This window comes from Zootermopsis nevadensis, unplaced genomic scaffold (assembly GCF_977971745.1).
Source record: "Zootermopsis nevadensis isolate Lab colony 2312 unplaced genomic scaffold, Znev_1.0 Znev_ptg000021l, whole genome shotgun sequence".
In the NCBI taxonomy this organism is placed as follows: Eukaryota; Metazoa; Arthropoda; class Insecta; order Blattodea; family Termopsidae; genus Zootermopsis; species Zootermopsis nevadensis.
This window is the reverse complement of record NW_028259153.1, coordinates 10,253,430-10,273,045: the sequence shown is the minus strand read 5'-3', so window position 1 is coordinate 10,273,045 and position 19,616 is coordinate 10,253,430. Positions and strand designations below refer to the sequence as shown.

The 19,616-nt window shown below is 37.2% G+C and overlaps 2 protein-coding genes across 3 annotated transcripts in view; one reads left to right on the top strand and one right to left on the bottom strand.

Moving 5' to 3' along the window:
- LOC147873178 (uncharacterized) overlaps positions 1–19,616 on the top strand; it is a 300,974-nt gene that overhangs the window by 255,338 nt on the left and 26,020 nt on the right. The gene's annotated exons all lie outside the window — the stretch shown is intronic.
- The window catches only part of LOC110827142 (uncharacterized), a 95,491-nt gene that overhangs the window by 73,300 nt on the left and 2,575 nt on the right, over positions 1–19,616 (bottom strand). For both annotated transcript variants that reach the window (XM_087353206.1, XM_087353207.1), the window contains exon 2: positions 1,721–1,945. In XM_087353206.1, coding sequence (XP_087209332.1) covers positions 1,721–1,945 — 225 coding nt within the window. The remainder of the gene's footprint in view (positions 1–1,720; positions 1,946–19,616) is intronic.

Sequence of the window (19,616 nt, the reverse complement as noted above, 5' to 3'; positions counted from 1 at the left end):
TTATCGTGAATCAGTTAATATTTATGTACGTTCAAATTAAGTGTTACGTGTACTTACAGGGCAATTTTGAATGACATTCTGAGAAAGTTTAAAATCATACGAGTAATGAACCTTCAGAAACGTGACATTTTGAGTTCTCACTGCGGTGAGAATAAAGACGACTGTCTTCCGGGTTGCGCCGAGTAGTCTAGTAGAAATTTTATTTTGGTATTGTACAGTTTATTTCAAGACAGACCTCGGCAAGGAACGAACACTTCCTGTAATTCTCTTTAATTACTGGGAACATATATTTATAATAATTACGTAATTTAATTATTGTGTTACAAAATATTTTATAATTGTCTCGGACGGAAATAATTTCTGTTAATAACCTGCAGCAGAGTCCTTGAGACGCTAGTAATTGCTCAGCTAATGAAGAATTTCCCCACCTTACCCAAACAAAAGCCACAGATCTATCTCCTGATCAACATGAATCCATTTCATGTCGTCACATCCTATTTTTGTTCCTTGCTTGATTTCTGCAAATACGGTCTGAACAGAGTCAAATCATTTCAAACTGCATTAGGATCTCCGATGATTACGTAACTGGGATAAGAAGAACATTATAAATAATTTTAAGTAAAGAAATTATCCAGCAGCTATAGGTATAAACAAATAAAGAATGTTTATAATTCTAAATAAAACACGAACAAATTAGGATATTGCGTGTGTAGATGTAGAAAGAGACAGTACGCAGGTTTTATTACAACCGTGTGTACTAAATCTTTGGTTGAACATTCTGTAGATAAAACTCTTAGGATAAAAAATTATATCTAAAGTGTGTTCCTTCAAATAATCTAGACACATCACTAACAAATTACAACAGAAAATTTGCTCATCAAGTTGTGATGTGAAGACAGTAAAGGTCAGTTTTATCAAATCCACAAGAGTCTTGTATGTAAGGAAACAATTCGACGACGTGCAGTGAAGAATTCGGGTTGTTCACACATAGTCTGATTTATCTTATCGCGTGAACGGGAAGACATATGTTCAACATGTCGAAATACATCAGATACATCGACTGGGATTTAAAATAAAAAGAACGCGTGCTAAAATAGCTGAATCTGTCATTTGGAATGACTAAGAGTCTGCTTTCTGGATATATTCGCAATTAAAGTTTCATACTTAAGGATGAAGTGAGTGAGGCATTTAACACACACGGGAGAGAAATGCGAACAGCATTTTAGTTGGAAAGCCAGAAGGAAGTATACCCCTTGGGAGAACTAGATGTAATTGTGAGAATTATATTAATTAGAATGTTTCTCAAGGAGAAATTGGATATGCAGATGTGGAGTGATTTATCTGGCGTAGGATACGATGGAGTGGAAAAGTAGCTAATTTTATGGTTCCATAAAAGATGGAAAATGTCCTGTCTGGACAAGCAACTATTAGCTTTCAAAAACCTTACCTCTTTGGAGTTAATTAGTACGTTCGTAATGTCTCTGTATGCATAAATAAAGCCATTTGGTCTATAACATGCTGATAAATATATAGAAATGGAGGGACGCGGTGAAAATATCTGATTTCTTTTGCTGTTTATAAAAAACTCGATTGTTTTCGTCTAATTCCACCAAACTGACAACCATCGCCACGTCTCATTGGACGTTAAAAACCCAGATCACTCGGCAGAACTTTGAGAGCCCACGGAAACTGTGACAGAACAGAAATGAATGGAACTTACCACGGTCCTTGCTAGTGTTGGAGCCTTCTGGCGGCCCCGGAAGCAGAGGAGGATATCGGTGTATCATGGGCAGGAACGGAGCACCCCACAATCGACTGCAGTATGTTGTGAAACCCAGTCCCGCCGGGGGTCCTGGCAGAGAAGGAAACAGGCTCGGTACCCCACCTGATCCACCTGCTGAGACCTGCTGCTGACCTCCGCCACCTGAAAGACCAGCCGCTGCGCCTGAAAGTAAAGCATCATTTAGGCAACATTACTCTTGCAGTGTAATGGTTAGAACCTGTCTTCCTAACCACAACGTTATATTTTGTGTGTGTTTGGAATTAACGCGGCGGGATATTTAATTAAAATCGAAATAATTAACCGACCAACTCCATGGAGTAGTCATTCTTGATAGTGTGCTACTGACTCATTTAGGAAAATTTCCGTCTTATATGGACCCAAGTTTCATTATCATGTTACAAGAGCCTGTCACTGGACTATATCCTGAAAGCCAGATGAATCCAGTCCCAGCCCTCACACTCTATTACTGTAAGCCAAACTTATGCATGTGGAAATACAGCTCCATGTATAGAGGTAAATGATCAGTTCTAGCACCAAGAAAGAGTTCCCAGTGCCCATTAGACTGGAGGCTGGGTGGGCCCCAGAGTGTGTCTAAACTCGGTGGCGAAGAAAAATATCCCTGCCCAGTCGCTCAACTCTTAGCCTACGCCCTATAAGGAAATCTTGTCCATGTGGAATGCAGGATAGAGCATTAATCCACACAGAAAGCTAACTGGTTCAGTTATCACAGGACCAAACAGGCGTACGTACAGCGTCTCTCAAAGTCAATGCCATCTAGTGTGATCGTACCAGACACTGGCATTGCCGCTACTTTGAGATTACTGAACTGGTGATTCACGCGCATCGTGCCTCTCTTGTTTCCGAGAGGCCAAGGTTTCACCTCACATGCGGCCACTTGCAATGATTCACCTCATTTTTTTTTTAATTCGCTCCAGATTAATGCCGAAATTTATTATAATGCAGAGCTTGTTATCTGTCGTCTCCATCACATTAGTTCACAAGGAATTAAACCAAATCTACTGTAGTTGTTGACACTTGTTCAATATTACTACCCTCTCGTGTTGGACTCTTGGTCGAGGTTTTGTTGAAGTATTTTCGAGTCCATCCGTACAAATTCTGGAATAGTAACTTCAGTCCAGAATGCGTCTTTCCACGTCTTTCTCAATTATTTATAGACTCTAATCCTTCAATATTTCATATCCTGTGACCAGTTCCATGGAATTGTATTTCTTGAAAGTTAACAGAAATTGAAGATAATCCATTTTAGTTTTATTTTCCTATCTACGCCCATGTTTTCAGTACTGTCTTTTCCATTTAGGCTTTCCGATCAAAATGTTGTATCCGTAATTTCTTATTTCTTCCACGGGTGCTATATGTCCGCTCATCTGACCTGCCTTGATTTTATTAGACTATGCTATTAATAATTAATTGACCACAAGTCCGAGAAGACGTATAGGATAATGGAGTTAGATCTCCACTGGATTTAGGTGTGTGGTGCTGCTCACGGCTGGGGCGGGGATTGGAAAGGAGCTATTGCAATTGAAATATTTGGTGAATAACGTTTGTTATTACAGTGCAGATGAAAGCGATTTCCTATAAGGGGAGGGAAATGGATGCTGCGTCTATGTTACTCAAGTTATTATTCAAGTTCTTGGTTATAAATTTCAGGAATAAGAATTGGTGTTTCATGTCCAGAAGACATGAATCATAGATTAGTGATAATATGACAGATGCTAAATCTAAATGTTTATCGGCGGATATTGGGCTTATCCGTTGTCATTTGATTGAATTATAATATACGGAATTATCCATGAAGGATTTGAAACAAAACAAATGCCTTCTTTCACTTTTTCCGAAATTAATCTCGTGAATGATTCTTAATGTTAGATAAGGAAATTTATGGTATTTGCAGTAATCCACAGATTTAATTTCTGGAGATAATTTTTCCACAAGTTCTGTCTATTGGAATACGATTAATGAGTGTCGTAATAATGCTATTACAGGCGAAAACGCACAAATAAAATCTTATCTAAATTTTTGGTTTTTATATAATGCGGGAATAATCCATAAAGCGGAGTCCAAGTTGAATTTAGTTCAGTACATTGTATATGCTTACACGTATGTCCCTGTGGCTGTGGTGTACTGGGCAAGTCATCGAGGATTGTGGGTTTGAGACTCACTAGGTGTAGAATGTTAGTTTTTCTTTAACATTATGAAGATTCGGAATTTTATTAATTTACTCATATTTTTTACAATGCTAGTGAAAATTGCCCGTTTGATCTGATAGGAATGTACATTTTAATTAAAATTAGCACGCTGGATAATGTCTAAGACGTTTGTTGTAATAATATGCCATCTTTACCGAACCGCAGAACATCAGATTTAATTTACTTGAAGATGGCTCTCTTCTGGATTTTAGCGCCGTGCAGTCCAGTAGAGGTTTACCAATGTTTCGGGGCGATCTCCCTGATGATGGAGACAGCAAGGACATTTGAAATGTTGATAGGGCAGAGTCTGCCTTGATTAGCTTATAGGTGCTTAACTATTCAAGAAATTCCCTGGCTATTATGGGACCGGATGATTCAATACCGTGTCTACACGAGCCCTTCAACAGTCCGCACCCTGGAAAAGATAAATCCACTCTCCCACACCGTTTACTTAAGATAGTTTAAAATATTATCATCTCTTTCCGCCTAGGTCGTCCGAGTGATCTCTAACCTGCAGGTATTCTAAAAAATGTCATAATTTAGATTACTTTTAAAGTATTTGGATTATATATTTTTCCGATCATTTTTATATAAAAGTTTGTTAATTTAAATTTGAAATTCGTAAAAATATAGGCTACTGAATTTGTATTAGTTAAGCATACTATATTTTATGATTCAAAATAATGTTACTATGCTTTATTAAACAGCGTTATACTAAAATGTATCTCAAAATTTTCTTAAACAAGCATTATTTTTAATATATCCCACCATCTATCATTTCTGAAATGTCTGTTATTTGTTGCGAAACATTTCGACGCCGTTAATGCTTATACACACAAGGACAGGTTTGGACCGGTGTACTCTTTGGATTACGGTAAAATTCCAAAGGCCGGGGATGGCGTCTGCAGAGCAACAACGTTTCCAAAGGTAAAAGAGGTCTGAGGTGCGCTCCAGCAAAGATCTCGATTTACAATGCTGCTGAAATTCGAGACAGACAGATATTTTTGGTCGCATGAGGGGCGTGAAGAACTGCTAAAAACAGAGGTCGTAGGAAAATCTGTGCCCTCTCAGTCTGAGGGCACTACGTCTGATCCTAGAGAACTCGGCTTCTTCCTCAGTGTGACCCTTAATGATGTCATAAATGACCCCAGTCATTCAATTCGTGAGTCATACCCAAGCAATCATTTTAACCCAAAGTACTGACGGGCCAGCCTGGCGCCTAATATGACGTCACTCACACTTTAATCATATTATTATTGTTGTGTTCATTCAATTCCATGTTTCATTTTGTCTTCGTTGTCCTCCTCGCCGTCTTACAAAAAATTACAATCGAATTGGCGATGACCCGACAATAATTGTCTGCCTACAGACAAATCGTACGCAGTTATCGAAAATTACACAGACCAGACTTTCTCAGTGACAGAGCTCTTAACATTATTTTATGTATGTACCTGATTCGAATCTCAGTTGATATCAGGTCTTAATTTCGTAGTCTCTGTAACTGCTTTGTTTATAGGAATTTAGGCTGGAAATTGCTACACCACTCTCGTTTTTTACACAATTTCGATGAGTTACAACTCATTTGAACGTCTTGCTAAGTGTCCCAGAAATTTTAATACCTTTGTCTCTAACTAGGATTTTAATTGTACTGTCATTGAAGAAACTGGTTTTGTACACATATTTTAGTGTATGAAATTACATGTCTGGTCAGATATAATGACGGACATGGTATTTTTAAAGTTTTTTTTTTAGTTTTCAATGTCCCTAGAACGCAATTTTCAATCCATCAAGAGATAAGTACTTGTTTCGTTTCTCATAGTCGCGTGCCATCTAGTTTACGACGCGTGTCATTTGTCTGAGAAGTAACAAGGGACTTGCGGTGTCGAAGAGCAACGCTATTTTGGTCTCAAGATAGCTGTCTTCTGGGTTGTTGCGCCTTATAGCGAGGTAGATGTTTACTGGCGTTTTATATGATTCTTAGAGTAAACAGTGATTATTTCCCTGATCATCATTAACCGATTGATCTATGTAATCGTTACATGTTGAGTTTCCTTTGCGATACGGCCTGAATACTGAAATATTATTTAAGCAAGCTTTGGCTTTAAATGGTTAAATATCATTTTAGTACATTAACTATATAATGAAAACGGAGTCATAAAATATTCCTTTACTGGATCCATTAATGGGAAACTTTGCTTGTCCAAAACGTGTGTTTGATTTATTACGTACGTCGCGTTTAAATTAACAGCGCGCGAAAACACACGACTCATGGCATGCTGATGAAACTACAGACAAAATTCTCAACGTTACTGCGATGTTACAGTCGTTATTAAATCCTGAAGTGATTATTTTGGATTTATTTTACAGTAGTAATATAAAAACACGTTATTTGTGCCTCGTGATGTTAGTTCATATCCCCAGCGTTTAACATGGTAATTAAATAAGGATAACTTCCTATTCAAAATCATTATTACACAATTTTAACCCACACAAACAGACTGATGCTTTGGGGAAACTTGTTAGTGTAATGAATGAGTTTCGGTGGAAGCCATAATGGTTTATAGTGCTGAATGTCAGCCAATGAAGTCTTGGGTTTTCGAATACTTGTGGCAGTTCAAGGCAAATTGTCTGCTTAACAAACTGACCACTTAATTAACAAAGTAGGTTCACAAGATAGAAAGTGAACCGAGATTCTTGTTCAGAAGTTGACTTCACATTAACTTTAATCTGACGTAGATTTGAGTGACCTAAAGTAATTGACACGAAGATTATTTTGATTGCTCATTATTTGTTAATGATTTAAAACGAAGTTGTAAACAAGCAATAGAGGGATTATAGAAACAACCTTCGGACACCATATTGCGAAAGAAACATAATTTTTTTACACGAATCGGTAAAATTTTCAAGTGAATAAAATGCATTGATCATCAGTCAGTCATTACATCGAGTTCTTTATACACCCTACCCACACCATCCTCTTTCGGTTTTTGCCTGTTATGGCCCATACCAATCTTATTTTAATTCTTCATTCAATTTATTTGCTTATCTTATGTAGTGGTTATATTAATGCATTACTTCACCTTACGATCATCGCTGGTACATCAAGACATCAACGATTAAACTTGCGTATTATGTTATACAGGGTTAGTCTAAATGATGTTCCCGATTTGAGAGACATGCTAGTCACGTTTAATGAAAATCAGATGCACAAAATTCATACCAATGGAACGAGAAACTCTCCAAGTTTTATTTCAGTACATCACAGGTGTTCAATGTGAGCCCCTTTGGTAAAACTGACTGTGGATTTATGCGGGCTGCGTGTGAAACTTGCACGGACCCGCTCCATTGTTTCCTCGCTTACTGACGGGCGGCCGGTTGACTTTCTCTTACAGATGCAGCCCCTTTTCTTAAATTCGGAATACCACTTACGAACTGTATGCCCACTGGGTGGATTTCCCGCAAACTTGGTTCTGAAATGCCGTTGTACACTAATAACAGACCGGTGAAAGTGGAAATCCAGGACACAAAAGGCTCCCATGTCTTCGATGGCAGCCATTTTCTCTCATATCGCCCCTGGCGGCGAACAGTGTTACTACGCGGCCGCGAAGTATACCAACATAAACTTGAAGAGTTTCTCTTTCCATCGGTACCAATTTTGTGCATCTGAATTTCATTAAACGTGAGTAACATGTGTTTCAAATCGGGAAAATCATTTAGACTAGCCCTGTATATATGTTTAATGTAGTAGGATTTAAAGTTTTCACGGCGGTGAGTCCGAAGATGGCTGTCTTCTGGGTTGTAGCGCCGTGTAGTCTGGTAGACGTTTACCAAAGTTTCAGTGGCCGTTGATACCTCCATCATCAAGGCGATGAGTCGTCCAAGGTTAATTGCCGTGTAAACAGGAGATCACCGCTGGTCCCTCTCGCGAGCAAGATTAATCCAATCCGTACCTTCCAACCGTATTTCCCTAAGGTCTATTTAAATATTATCCTCTTATCTACAACTTGATTTCCTGATTGGTCTCTTCCTTTCAGGCTTGCCAACCAGATTTTTGAACGCATTTCTCATCTACCTCATGCGCGCTACGTGTTTCGTCCATCACATCTTCCTTGATTTAATAATCCTAATATTTGGTGAACAGTACAAATTATAAAGTACTCATAAAAGAGTTTTCTCTGCAGACGGACGTACACTCTCATGATCCACAGAAACACAGAGATATCTATCAGTTACTTTTTCCGGTCCTGATTAACTAACACAACGTGTTCTGGTTAGCTGACTAAACCCCATCTTTTATACTCAGCCTCAACTAACATTAATCCCTATAGATAGTCTTTCCGCCCTTTAACCACGCGTCCACTTGAACCGAACACGTGTCTAACTGCGCAGAAAGGGAATCATACAGTCACGCGCGGGTCATAGGTCAAACAGGAACTAGTGACCCCCCCTCCACTCCTGAATACACACAGCAGGAACCGAGTTCCCCTACTTCTTCAATCGGCTCGTTTTCTGGTTTAAATGGGGACAATTGGCTTGTCGGCAAAACGAGTTTGGGGCAGAGATGATGGCGTTTGCCGGATGTCGTAGCGGGTGGCCATGACTGGCAGTCGCAGCTTCGCGACTGCTCTTTTGTATTACACACACTCGGAAACAATACCAGAAGATCATGATACCCGAGTCGTGTAAGACGTGGGTTTTGATAGACTTCACAAAATTCCGCCCATGATAAGTAGAGGTTATTTATATTTTTCATCGTTAATCAGAAGGTGACAGGACCGATAAAATCTGTTTTGTTCCAACCGTGAGTCTATACCGGTCCAGGCACTACCTCACGTTTGAGACCAACAAGTAAACTTGCTAACAAATTACGTTCTACACGAATAAAAGTTTGATCCCTGGAATTGGGCTTAGCCATTTCTGTCAGACCCAACAGAGTAGGCATTTCCACCTGAAGATGCGAGCAGAGCCAAATTTATACCTGGCTAAAATTGCTTTGGAGCCAACGTGTAAAGTGTTATAATAATAGAGTTATAGGAGTAATAGGCATTTTATTAAATTTATATGTATAAGCCTATGTTAATATGAACTATGAAGTGTTTTAAATATAGTTCCACGCAGACGAGTCTCAGGTATAAATGATGAGGAACATTATATTCCGAGATTAATAGAAAAGAGAATATTCAACCCTCAAGGGACAAACAACTTAACATATTAGTTCTTAGTACTCACCTTCTGGGCAGGTTATAATGAACAGGGGAAGTGGTACTGTAAATTGACGGGTCATTAACGCTGAGGTCTCTGGGAGTTAATAGCCGTCATGACGCCGCGTCGGAACTGACAGTGACGCGACGCGAAGCGCCGCGACGACATTGCAGTCAGGAGAAAATAATTAATAAGACTGGCAGACTCTCTTATCCACGTCTAACGAGCTTAAATCCTTGCCACTAAATTCTAAATTGATTACTCAGCTCCTTGCATTTCTTACATAGCAGCTCTTTTTATGACTTCCAGTTCATGTACTTCCTACGAGTCCGTTCAATGCCTGTGATATATATGATAACCTTTTTAGCTCAAGCGCCGACATAGCTCACGTAAACAACCCCTACAGTGGGGTATTTCAGATTCTCCTAATTAAATATCTCGTTTCAGAACATGAAACAAACGCCTCATCAATTAGTCATGACCTGAAACAGTTTAAGACCCATGTACACTGTCTATATCTTTTTGATTAATTTTATATTAACAGATTTCTATGTCGTCTTTCTAAGCAGATGGGTTTCAAGAACGTTTCCCTACCAAACTTCTGCATGCTTCCTTTCCCTTATCATGCCTGCGTGTATAATTAATGCAGCCACGGTACGGAAACGTGTTTCAAAACAATAGAAAACAGACTGAATAATAATAATAATAATAATAATAATAATAATAAGTGGTTTCTTTGTTTAAGTATTTGTTTGCAACCACGCAAATTACTTCTGTTATTATGTTCATTATCAAAGTATCTTTAATTCTCTCGCAGTAGACTTAGTTTTTCTTGCTATATGTAGAAGTTGTTTTAAATTGAGATTTTTCAGTGCATTCGAAAACGTACGCATACAACTGTCATTACTCATGGCTGGGGAATTTGTTATTCTTTCATAAATACGAAATTACTTAGTCATGAATAAACATAAATTCTTTTTTTACGTGCGGTTTTGAATTTCCGTGCCTAGCGGCAAATTAAGAGCCAAACACGTGTGACTCACCAATTTCTCTTGCTGCAAACAAATGGAGCAGAAACTAGCAACTGCTGACTGAGTTATAATGTGGGAATGTTACAAGTGTAGGACTGTAAGTAGGGAATCAGACACAATAACACATCGCGACGCTGACTCTGCCCGGGACACAAGCCAAAAACAGAAATACAATACATTATCTGCTGTAAGAACGCCATGCTGACAACCACTGATGCACAGATACTTCTCTTAGTATATTAATTATCTGTTTGTGGAAAAAGATAATTGATGTGGATCCTGCTTTGGGGTCGTGGCGCAGTGTAGAAGTTGGCTTGTTGCTGACTTCACAGGATCTCACTTCAGCCCTGATAATAGAGGAAGTGTGGTTCTCTGAAACGTCGGAAAGAAGCTGTATGGTGCCAGCACCCAAGCGCAGAATCCACGTCAACAATTAAACACCATGAAAGCGTAGAATAATTTGATACCCAGTTAAGTACAATGTATCATCTTTAACTCCATGCAAAATGCTTCAGTTGGTACCAAACTCGATTTCTTGTTGCCCAGAAAGACGCTGTAACTACCTAACTAATTAGGTGGCTCACCGAAACCGAAGGTTCATCACCGAATTAACCAAAGCCCCACCGGACCCTGTCCTGGGCCAACAAAATCCAACCTCCTTCAAGTCCTATCACACAGATCCTGCTTGATATTATCCTCCCATCTACGTCTAGGTCTCCCCAGAGGTCTCTTCCCTTCAGGCTTCCCGACCAATACCCGGTGCACACCTCTTGTCCCATCCATGCATGCCACATTCCCCGCCCATTTCATTCTTCTCAACTTAATCACCCTGACAATATTGGGGGAGGAGTACAGATGTTTAAGCTCATTATTATGCAGTTTTCTCCATGCCCCATCGTCTTCTCTCCTAGGCCCAAATAACCTTCTCAACACACTATGGCGCTGTAACTATTTTTATTTATTTTTAAATGTAAATTTTCGTCATTTCCTTTCTCTTCTGCATATTTTTCTTTCAGTTTAAATTTCCGTGGCCGGTCTCATAATTTTTATTCCTCACCAGAGATTAAAGTAAAGTACGATAAGATGGACAGAGCATGTATCAGGTATGAAAAAGATAAAAATGCATGGAAAATTTAACTTTAAATCCTGACAAGAATAGATTATTTTGAGGACAGGCGTAGGTTAAAATGGTGGGTAATATTATAATAGATCTAATAGAAATAAAGTGTTCGGATATGGACTGGATTAATCTGGCGCAGAATATGGTCCAATGATGGGCAGTTATGTACATGGTAATTAACCTTCGGGCCCATAGGAGAATTCTTTGATCATCTGAACGACTATTCGCTTCCATGGAGTTAGTTTGTGGTCTATGCCTTGGATTGCTCTTGACATATCATAGAGTGAAAGATAAACAAGAAAATTGTTAAAATTTCTGTCATATGGGATGCTGTCGGCGAACGTCTATCAGACAACACTATGAAACATCCCAGAAGACAGTCATCTTTTTACTCGCTACCGTGAGAACCTGAAATCTTATCAAATTTCTGCCCAGCTTTTCTGACACATGAATAAATAGTCCTCTATTTATTTTTTACGTTGTATGTGACGTGAGGGATTTTATTTTTAATCATCCTTTGAGGTATGAAGATATTATAACGGATTAATCGATAAAACCTTTAATACCTGCATTTTTAAGCTCCTCGCCTAATTATTGATTCCGGTATATTTGTAGTTGGGTTGAGAAATACCCAGAGAATAATCAGTACTAACCTATAAACTTTTCTTTTGCTGAGGTCAAAATTACGTCTTTTGATTGTGCTTGATTACGTGTAACTAATACAAATATCGAATGTTTCTTTTCAAGAGCGTATGGAAAATTTCTTTTAATAATATCCGTTATTGAATTGTAACTAAAATTACACATCCTGCTGGCATGTTCGTCCATGTAACTTCAGTCGGATTCTTACAAACATCAAGTTACATTAAGAAAAACATAATGACGACGGATCTGAAGAGCAGATGTCGTGTCTGGACAGTTTGGTCCAATGTCAAGTTTATTTCTTGTAGATTCCAGCTGCTGGAATCTGTGCAAGTGTTTTGAGGCATTACCGCAATCTCAGTGCCTGATTGTCTGCATGCTACTCAAAGACATCTGTTACACACATGTCAAGTCACATTTAACCTGTACATGCGTCCGGCACACAAGAACGTTGTATGTCTGGGATGGGGGGGGGGGGGCGATTAATGCCCAAAATGAGCCTTTCGCAAACTTAAGACATCGGGATACAACAACGTATGAAGCTATTCATTATCAAATTTACTCCATCTATTCTAAAGTGTCCTCAACCTGCGTTTCTTCCTTCATGAAAGAGACCAAATTCCGGTCACAGTCATACAAAGCAACAGGTGAAATTGTAGTTTTGTATATTTACATCATTGAGTTTTTATTAAATACTAGACGGAAAGATGTAATATCCTAAACTGAGTAGTAGAAAATGTTTCCCAAATTTACTCTAAACCTAAATTTTGATTAATCTAATCGATTGGCACATTCTTCGACCTGATGACGGAGGCAGTATGACCTCCGAAACGTTGGTAAACATCTACCAGACTACACAACGCAACAACCCAGAAGACAGAAATCTTCAGACTCACCATTGTGAAAACCTCAAATCCTACATAAATTGTATATGTTATTGTCGGCACAAAATACTTTAATTCAATTATATTTTTGAATTATTAACAGCTGTGCTTATGTTTTTATCCTGCATTCTGACGACGAGACATTAACATATCTGTATACATTTTTTATTTTTCTTAAATAATAAGAAAACGATAAAAACATTGGTTTTCTATATCCTGTAACGTTCAGTGTGCGTGTGTGCCTGTCGTATGTATAAATCTGAGAAGCGCTATTCGTCTTAACTAATGTCTTTAACCAGTAGCCTTAAAAATAAAAGATCCTTAACCCTCGGTGTCTTCTTCTGTCGCCTTTGTTGCTGGGTGACACACGGTATTCCATAAAGTCATTTATGGTCAAAGCTGTTTCGTCGCTTAATGTATAAAGCGAACTAAATAGTATTTATGGTAGGCCTATCACCTCGCGTTGCCGCGGCGGTAAATATTAGAAACATATGTAAGTCAAATCGTTTCGTTTATAGGACGCTAATTTAATGATGCCATACCTAATCACCAGCATTTACAGAAGTATAGACTATTATTTTCATGTGTAAGTTGAGGATAAATATTCTTTCTTATAGTTTACATTATTTGTAGACTGAATTTTTGATTTTAGCTACACATATTTGACTTGAGTTGAGTTAGAGTTTATGCAGGATACCTAATAACAAATCTGTAACGTAATTATTTCAACACAGTTTAAAAAGCGAATTAGTGGTAATGAAGGCAATAATAATAGTAATTGTTATTATTATTATTTGAATTCTCGTTCAAGCAGTCCTACCGAATGTCTATAGATCAAAGCCAACGAAAAGTTGGGACCCGCAGTGCTCAGGCACTTGAAGAACGGGTCGTTCCCAGTATTATTTGAATTGAATTGAATTAATGTTATTATATTATTATATTTCATCCTGTTCTGTTGCTCACTGCTTGACTGTTATTGACCTTATCTGGCTGTTGTCAAGCACTTAAATAAATGAATTGAATTGAATTATTAACCATAAATACGATATTAGTGTGACTCTATTGTTTTTTGAATCTTTGTAAGTCAGTAATTAAGAATGACAGACTTAACATAGCCAATATTTTCTTCCCCCAAAAAGTAATATATTTAATCACCAACAAAAAAGATAGTTATAATGATTACAATGTTAATAATAATGACACTTTGTAGCGTTCTACAAATGGAAGCAATAACAGTTCTCGCCCAACAGAGATTTGATCGTATGATGACGGTCAGCTGACTTGTCTGCTACGTTAACCTACAAGCTAAATTTCATTGCATTATCGGATTACAAACTTTCATTACCTAAATGCTATATTAACAATAGGTAGTAGGCCAACTCTTGTTAAGGGCCCAGGGATTTTCAGGTTCTTACGGCAGTGAGTATGAAGATGACTATAATCCCGGTTGTTGCTCCGTGTAGTTTGGTAGAAATTTACTGACGTTTCAGAGGTGCTTGCTGCTATGATTTATCACCTGTTACTGACCTCCTGGACCTCAGTGTGTATTTATTATAACGTTGAAGGTAGCTAGTTTTCAGGTTTTTACTGACTATTTCTATCTTTCTTTCAACCTAAAGATAGTTTGCCGCGACAAATGTCCTCTTGTGGTCCTATCAGTATAAATAAGCCTATATCTGCCTGACGCACGCCTTCTGTATGTAACTACTGAGAAGTAGCACAGCTGTTTTCTTTTTCCACAGCCACGGCGACACTCCTCGTTCCCCGGAATGCATTCAAGTGGTTAATGAACTGAATCTTAATCCGAAAGCATAAATTACTTTGTATTCCCTCCCCCACCCTTTTACCCTGGAGACACTTGTAATCCAGTATCATGCAGTACGTCACTCTTACAGAGAACAGCGCCATTGCTTCATTTCATTTATTCTGGATACAGCAAAGAACAAATAATGAAGGCAGGAGAAAGCAATCGCTCAATGTAATCAGTATAACATCCTATATTTTCTCTAACGCTTTGTTAATAAACATGAAAACCAGCTGAATAAACATGTACTGACTGTTTCTTCTCACCTTGGATACTGAATAGGCCTAAATGATGCGTAAACTAAACATTATGGGCTGAAAAGTTTTTATCCTCTGTCTTCAAGGGGTAAAAATATATTAAGTAGGTAATTTTATTCAAAAGTGTTCTCGTCATGAAATTCATTATGAAATTGCAATGTTCGTTTTATGTAGAATGTCCTTCAGGTTTTTAGCTTCGTTATTTTGTTTTCGGAATTAGAATTAAGCCAAAGTACTACGTACTTTGTTCCATCGTGTTGAAAATTGGCTGATTTGTGTTAAAGTACGGATTTAAGGCTGCAGTTCATTCGGATTAGTATCCGTTTTAGCTCTACTAATGTTTCTTCTTTCTGTCGCTTTGTAAATCAGTTTAAGATTACAGATTGTCATCTGTTACCGCCTTCTATCAACGTCCAGTCCATTATTTTCAAAAGGTAATGATTTTATTTCCTAAATTAAATATTCTTTCTTGTTGACAGTAATCGAAATTTATGTTCTTCGAGAGAGGTCAGCATGTAATTTCTGTCAGAAATTGTATCTCTCTAAAGCTATGGTAATAGTAAATTGCCTATGTTTCATTTCTGTAAAGACATGTTGCCACTGCAATCATTTATATATTTTATTAAAAGAGACATCAGATGCATTATTCCCAACTGTCTTCTTATGGTAAGTCCTATTTCTTGCTGAGAGGTTAATGAAAACAGTTGATATGAATTTAGTGTGGTAGGACGTGTTCTTCTCTAGAAGCATTAGCCCAGCTCAGATCTTATATGTGAACTTGCAACAAAAATTTGTACCCCTTGCTTCCTTGTAAGCAGAACGCCAACTACTCAATGTTCATATTGTATCTCATATAATGTAATTGATTTAATTCATATGAAATCCGAAGTTAATTTTAGGCCTAATTTACCTTACTGATTTCAGAATGTGTCACACATTATATAAGCGCTTGTCGACTTTACATATACTGCTATGTGAAGTTGGCAAAATCTAATTTTCTAAATTTAGCAGGATTTGAGTTTCTCACGGCTAAGAGCTATATAAGGATCTCTGAAACGTCGTTAAATTTATATGAGACTGCACGGGGCTGCAACCCAGAAGACAATCGTCTTCCTTCATATTTCATTTGTTCTTTACGTCTCTGTTTCAAAACTAAGCGTAATTCTTTTTTGAAATGTGTTGACTGCATTCTGACCAAAACGAACAAATCTCTCAATTTGAGTAAAGACATTTGATGGAACTTGCATTAATGAATTTTCATGCAATTTACAAAGGCATTTAGAGCTGTTTTGCTTAGTTTATAAACGGGCCGGAGTATTATATAAAAATATTCAAACAGGTTTAGAAGTAACACGCATGAACAATTTTTGCAATACGTAGGTTGTAAAATCAATGAAGATAGACTATTCACAGCAATTATTGGAATAAATCAAATCATGTTTAATATTAATCTGACATATTGCAGTTATTTTGAGTAATGGCAGATAGTCGGCGAGGTTGTTATTGCTTTGCTGGCAGTTGAATCGTATCTGTTATGATTGATCATTGCCTTGTTTAGTCTCCACGACAAATGAATGGAAAATCACAGGCAAACTCTAACCATATCAACATTTCTTTAGCTGATATCGGAAAACATTCAAGTTTCAATTTAATTTCAGATTATAAATCAGTATTTGCCTTGTATTTTAGTCACACGGAAATGTGGCGATCAAATGTCTGCCGTATCCAACAGTCTAAAAACATTAGTTGTATATAAGCGGCAACAATTAGGCTATTTAATTCCAGTATTAATTAACATTAAATTGTTAAATCGGATAATGCACGGAGTCTTATTCCGGTGTATTACTTATGTTATTTTGTGTTTGTGATCATCTTGTCAAAAATTTAAAATTCGTGGAATCTGGTTTTTGTTAAGAAGCAAACAGGTAAATTAAGTGATCAATAAATTCCCTACCTTTTAACGAATCAGAAGTCACATAACACTGTTTTTAAAAGCCGTCCCTGGCTATCCCGACCTATCCCAAATCCTGACATATTCCTGTTCAAGTTTCTTTAATATCCGTTTTAATGTCGCCATTCCTCCACCCCCTTTCCGCTTGCCTCCCCCAACTGGTTTCTCTGTCTCTCAACTTACATTTTAGTGCATTTCACATTTCCGGTACGCATGTTACATGCCAAACCTACCTTAGCATTCTTGATCTAATCTCCATTGTAATAGGTCTGTTTATTGATGGGTATAGTTAGGAATTTCCTTGTTAGAATTCCTGTACTCTGTCTTTACTGAAGTATTTCCTGTCCGAATAGGCCTATTTTCCACCGCGCCCCGTTTGCAATAATCTGGGTTATGACGCCTTGTGGACTTGAAGGAACATCCTGCCTGCATCTACCCCGAAACGTTGGTATTTACCTATAAGTCCACACGGCGTCACAACCCAGAATAACAGATATCTTTACCGTCGTGAAAACTTTAAATCATAGGTGAAATACCTATTTCTTATTACCTATTATAACACGCTTGCTGCAGACTGTGTCTTTACAAGCCGAAGGAACCGTTGAAATCTGCTTCTAGTAAGATAATTTCCAGGTTCATAGGTATTTAGTGACCTATATTTTGTATAGTCCTCACACATTTTGTGCCTCAGTCCTCTGGAACTGGCGATGTCGCAAAAAATCTGTAGCAATTTTTATCATTGTCATAAAGTACTGAAACATAGCGTAATAATTCTGGGGCATTTACTTTCCTTAGTGCCATTAGACAAAGTATAAAAATCTTTGTTTGGTTATATCGATAACTGAATGATCTATGGAGAGAATTTATTAGATATAAAATACTTTTTTTTCTCTAAAACCTATGTCCATAAATATTTTAGTTCTGATAAATATTAAGTGTGTCACACCCGAATTAACGCTGGAGATGCGTGCATGCAGATCTTAACGAAATTGTCAGTTATTTTCAACCTCTTTGAGCCAAAATTTAAGTGTTCTGATAAATTTTAGTAAAAAATCTACTATCAAATTTTATTAAAAAACTGTTCAATGTCAGTATCTTAGAATATGTAATATATAATGATTAGTGGATAATGAATTGGAAAAAACTTGCATGGAAGCGTTCGTGGTATTATCCAGGAGCGACAAATGAAACCACAAAAGAACCTAATTCCGATTAGCCTGTGTCTGCATCGAGATTGAACTCACGACCTCTTTGATACCCTATAAGTTATATGAAATATTCGGTATTGATATAATGAATAGGCTATTCAGCGGTATATCTGAGGGACTATTACATCTTGAAGATAGGTCTCTGGTAAATGAAAACTGAAAATTGCTGTGCTACAATCTAATAGCCTCAGTGTAAAATATAATAAAAGTTGTTTAATATAACTGACAAAATTTTATGGATAATCATTGCCAGATAAAGTGGCCATGGACTTATATTTTCATCAAGAAGAGTCTAAAATATTACTATACAATGGTATTTATTATTACATTTCTGGTTGCCGCCGTTTCTAATTAATAGGTACAAATATCCAGTATTAAAGAATTCACTTGCCCTTCTCTGATTTGTTTATAGGCTATGCGTAACCGGTTGTAGGTGCCTAAGTGGGCCTACTATGATCGTGAAGGGTAGGTCGTTGAGTCACGATTTCAGCTATTTTCACACCTGAGCCCGTAAGACACTGTCCGTTCGCTGTAGCACTTCTTCAGTGACTGAACTATTCAATAGAGTTTAGTTATATTGGGCTATGGTATTTTTAGTAGGTGTGTGCCTCTTAGGTGTTCTCTGGATATAATGTAACAGCATAAAGATGTAGAAGTTGAAGTTTAAAAAATATTAATTTTATTTTTAAATAGCTCTAGAAATTAGCTAAATTTGGCTTAGATTTTTATTTTAAAATTTGAATGACTTCTAGACCCTGGCTCACGCTCTTCGCAATAATTTCATATCCTCACATCAGACACCAGGTACTGCATCAGCGTTAATTATTTTTTCGAGATAGGCCCATCTGTATTTTTAGGTTTTCCTAATTTCATATTGTTGGAATATTCATTACTAATATGAGCAGATATTCTGCATTTATTTATGGAAACTGTGTTGACGTTAAATTTAAAAGCACTTCGTCTTAATAAATATCTTAATTCCTAAGCAGAACATATGGGTACAATTTTGTTTATAATGGCCATTCCATTTAAAAATGAATTAGTTTCTACTGGATGCATTTTTTCTTTAAGAGTCCTGTTCTAGTTTAAAGCAAGTTTACAAACGCAGTTTTTGGCATTACAACCATTTACTTCCATTTACCAAGCATATGTAATGGATAAAATTGAAATTAATCTTAGAATAATAGTGTGCTTCATGATTATTCTGATAATTTCCTTAAATAATGTACGTAACAGAACTTCAGACTGCAGAGAGACAGTCAGTTTCTTGATCAGATGAGTAAATGCCAACAACTCAAGGAAACAGTACTTATTACTTATAATACAAAGTACTTAATTCTGTATCAAAAGTCTTTCATCTCCATTTCCTATACCCATCACGTTTGATAAGAATATTTCATCGACTAGACTTCAATATAGGTCTATACTGAGATGCTCTGTGTTCTTAATGTGAATAAATAATTGTCGTTCGGTGTTTTTCTTTGTTTTATTTCAATTCATTACAATACACATTTCCAGTGTCATCAT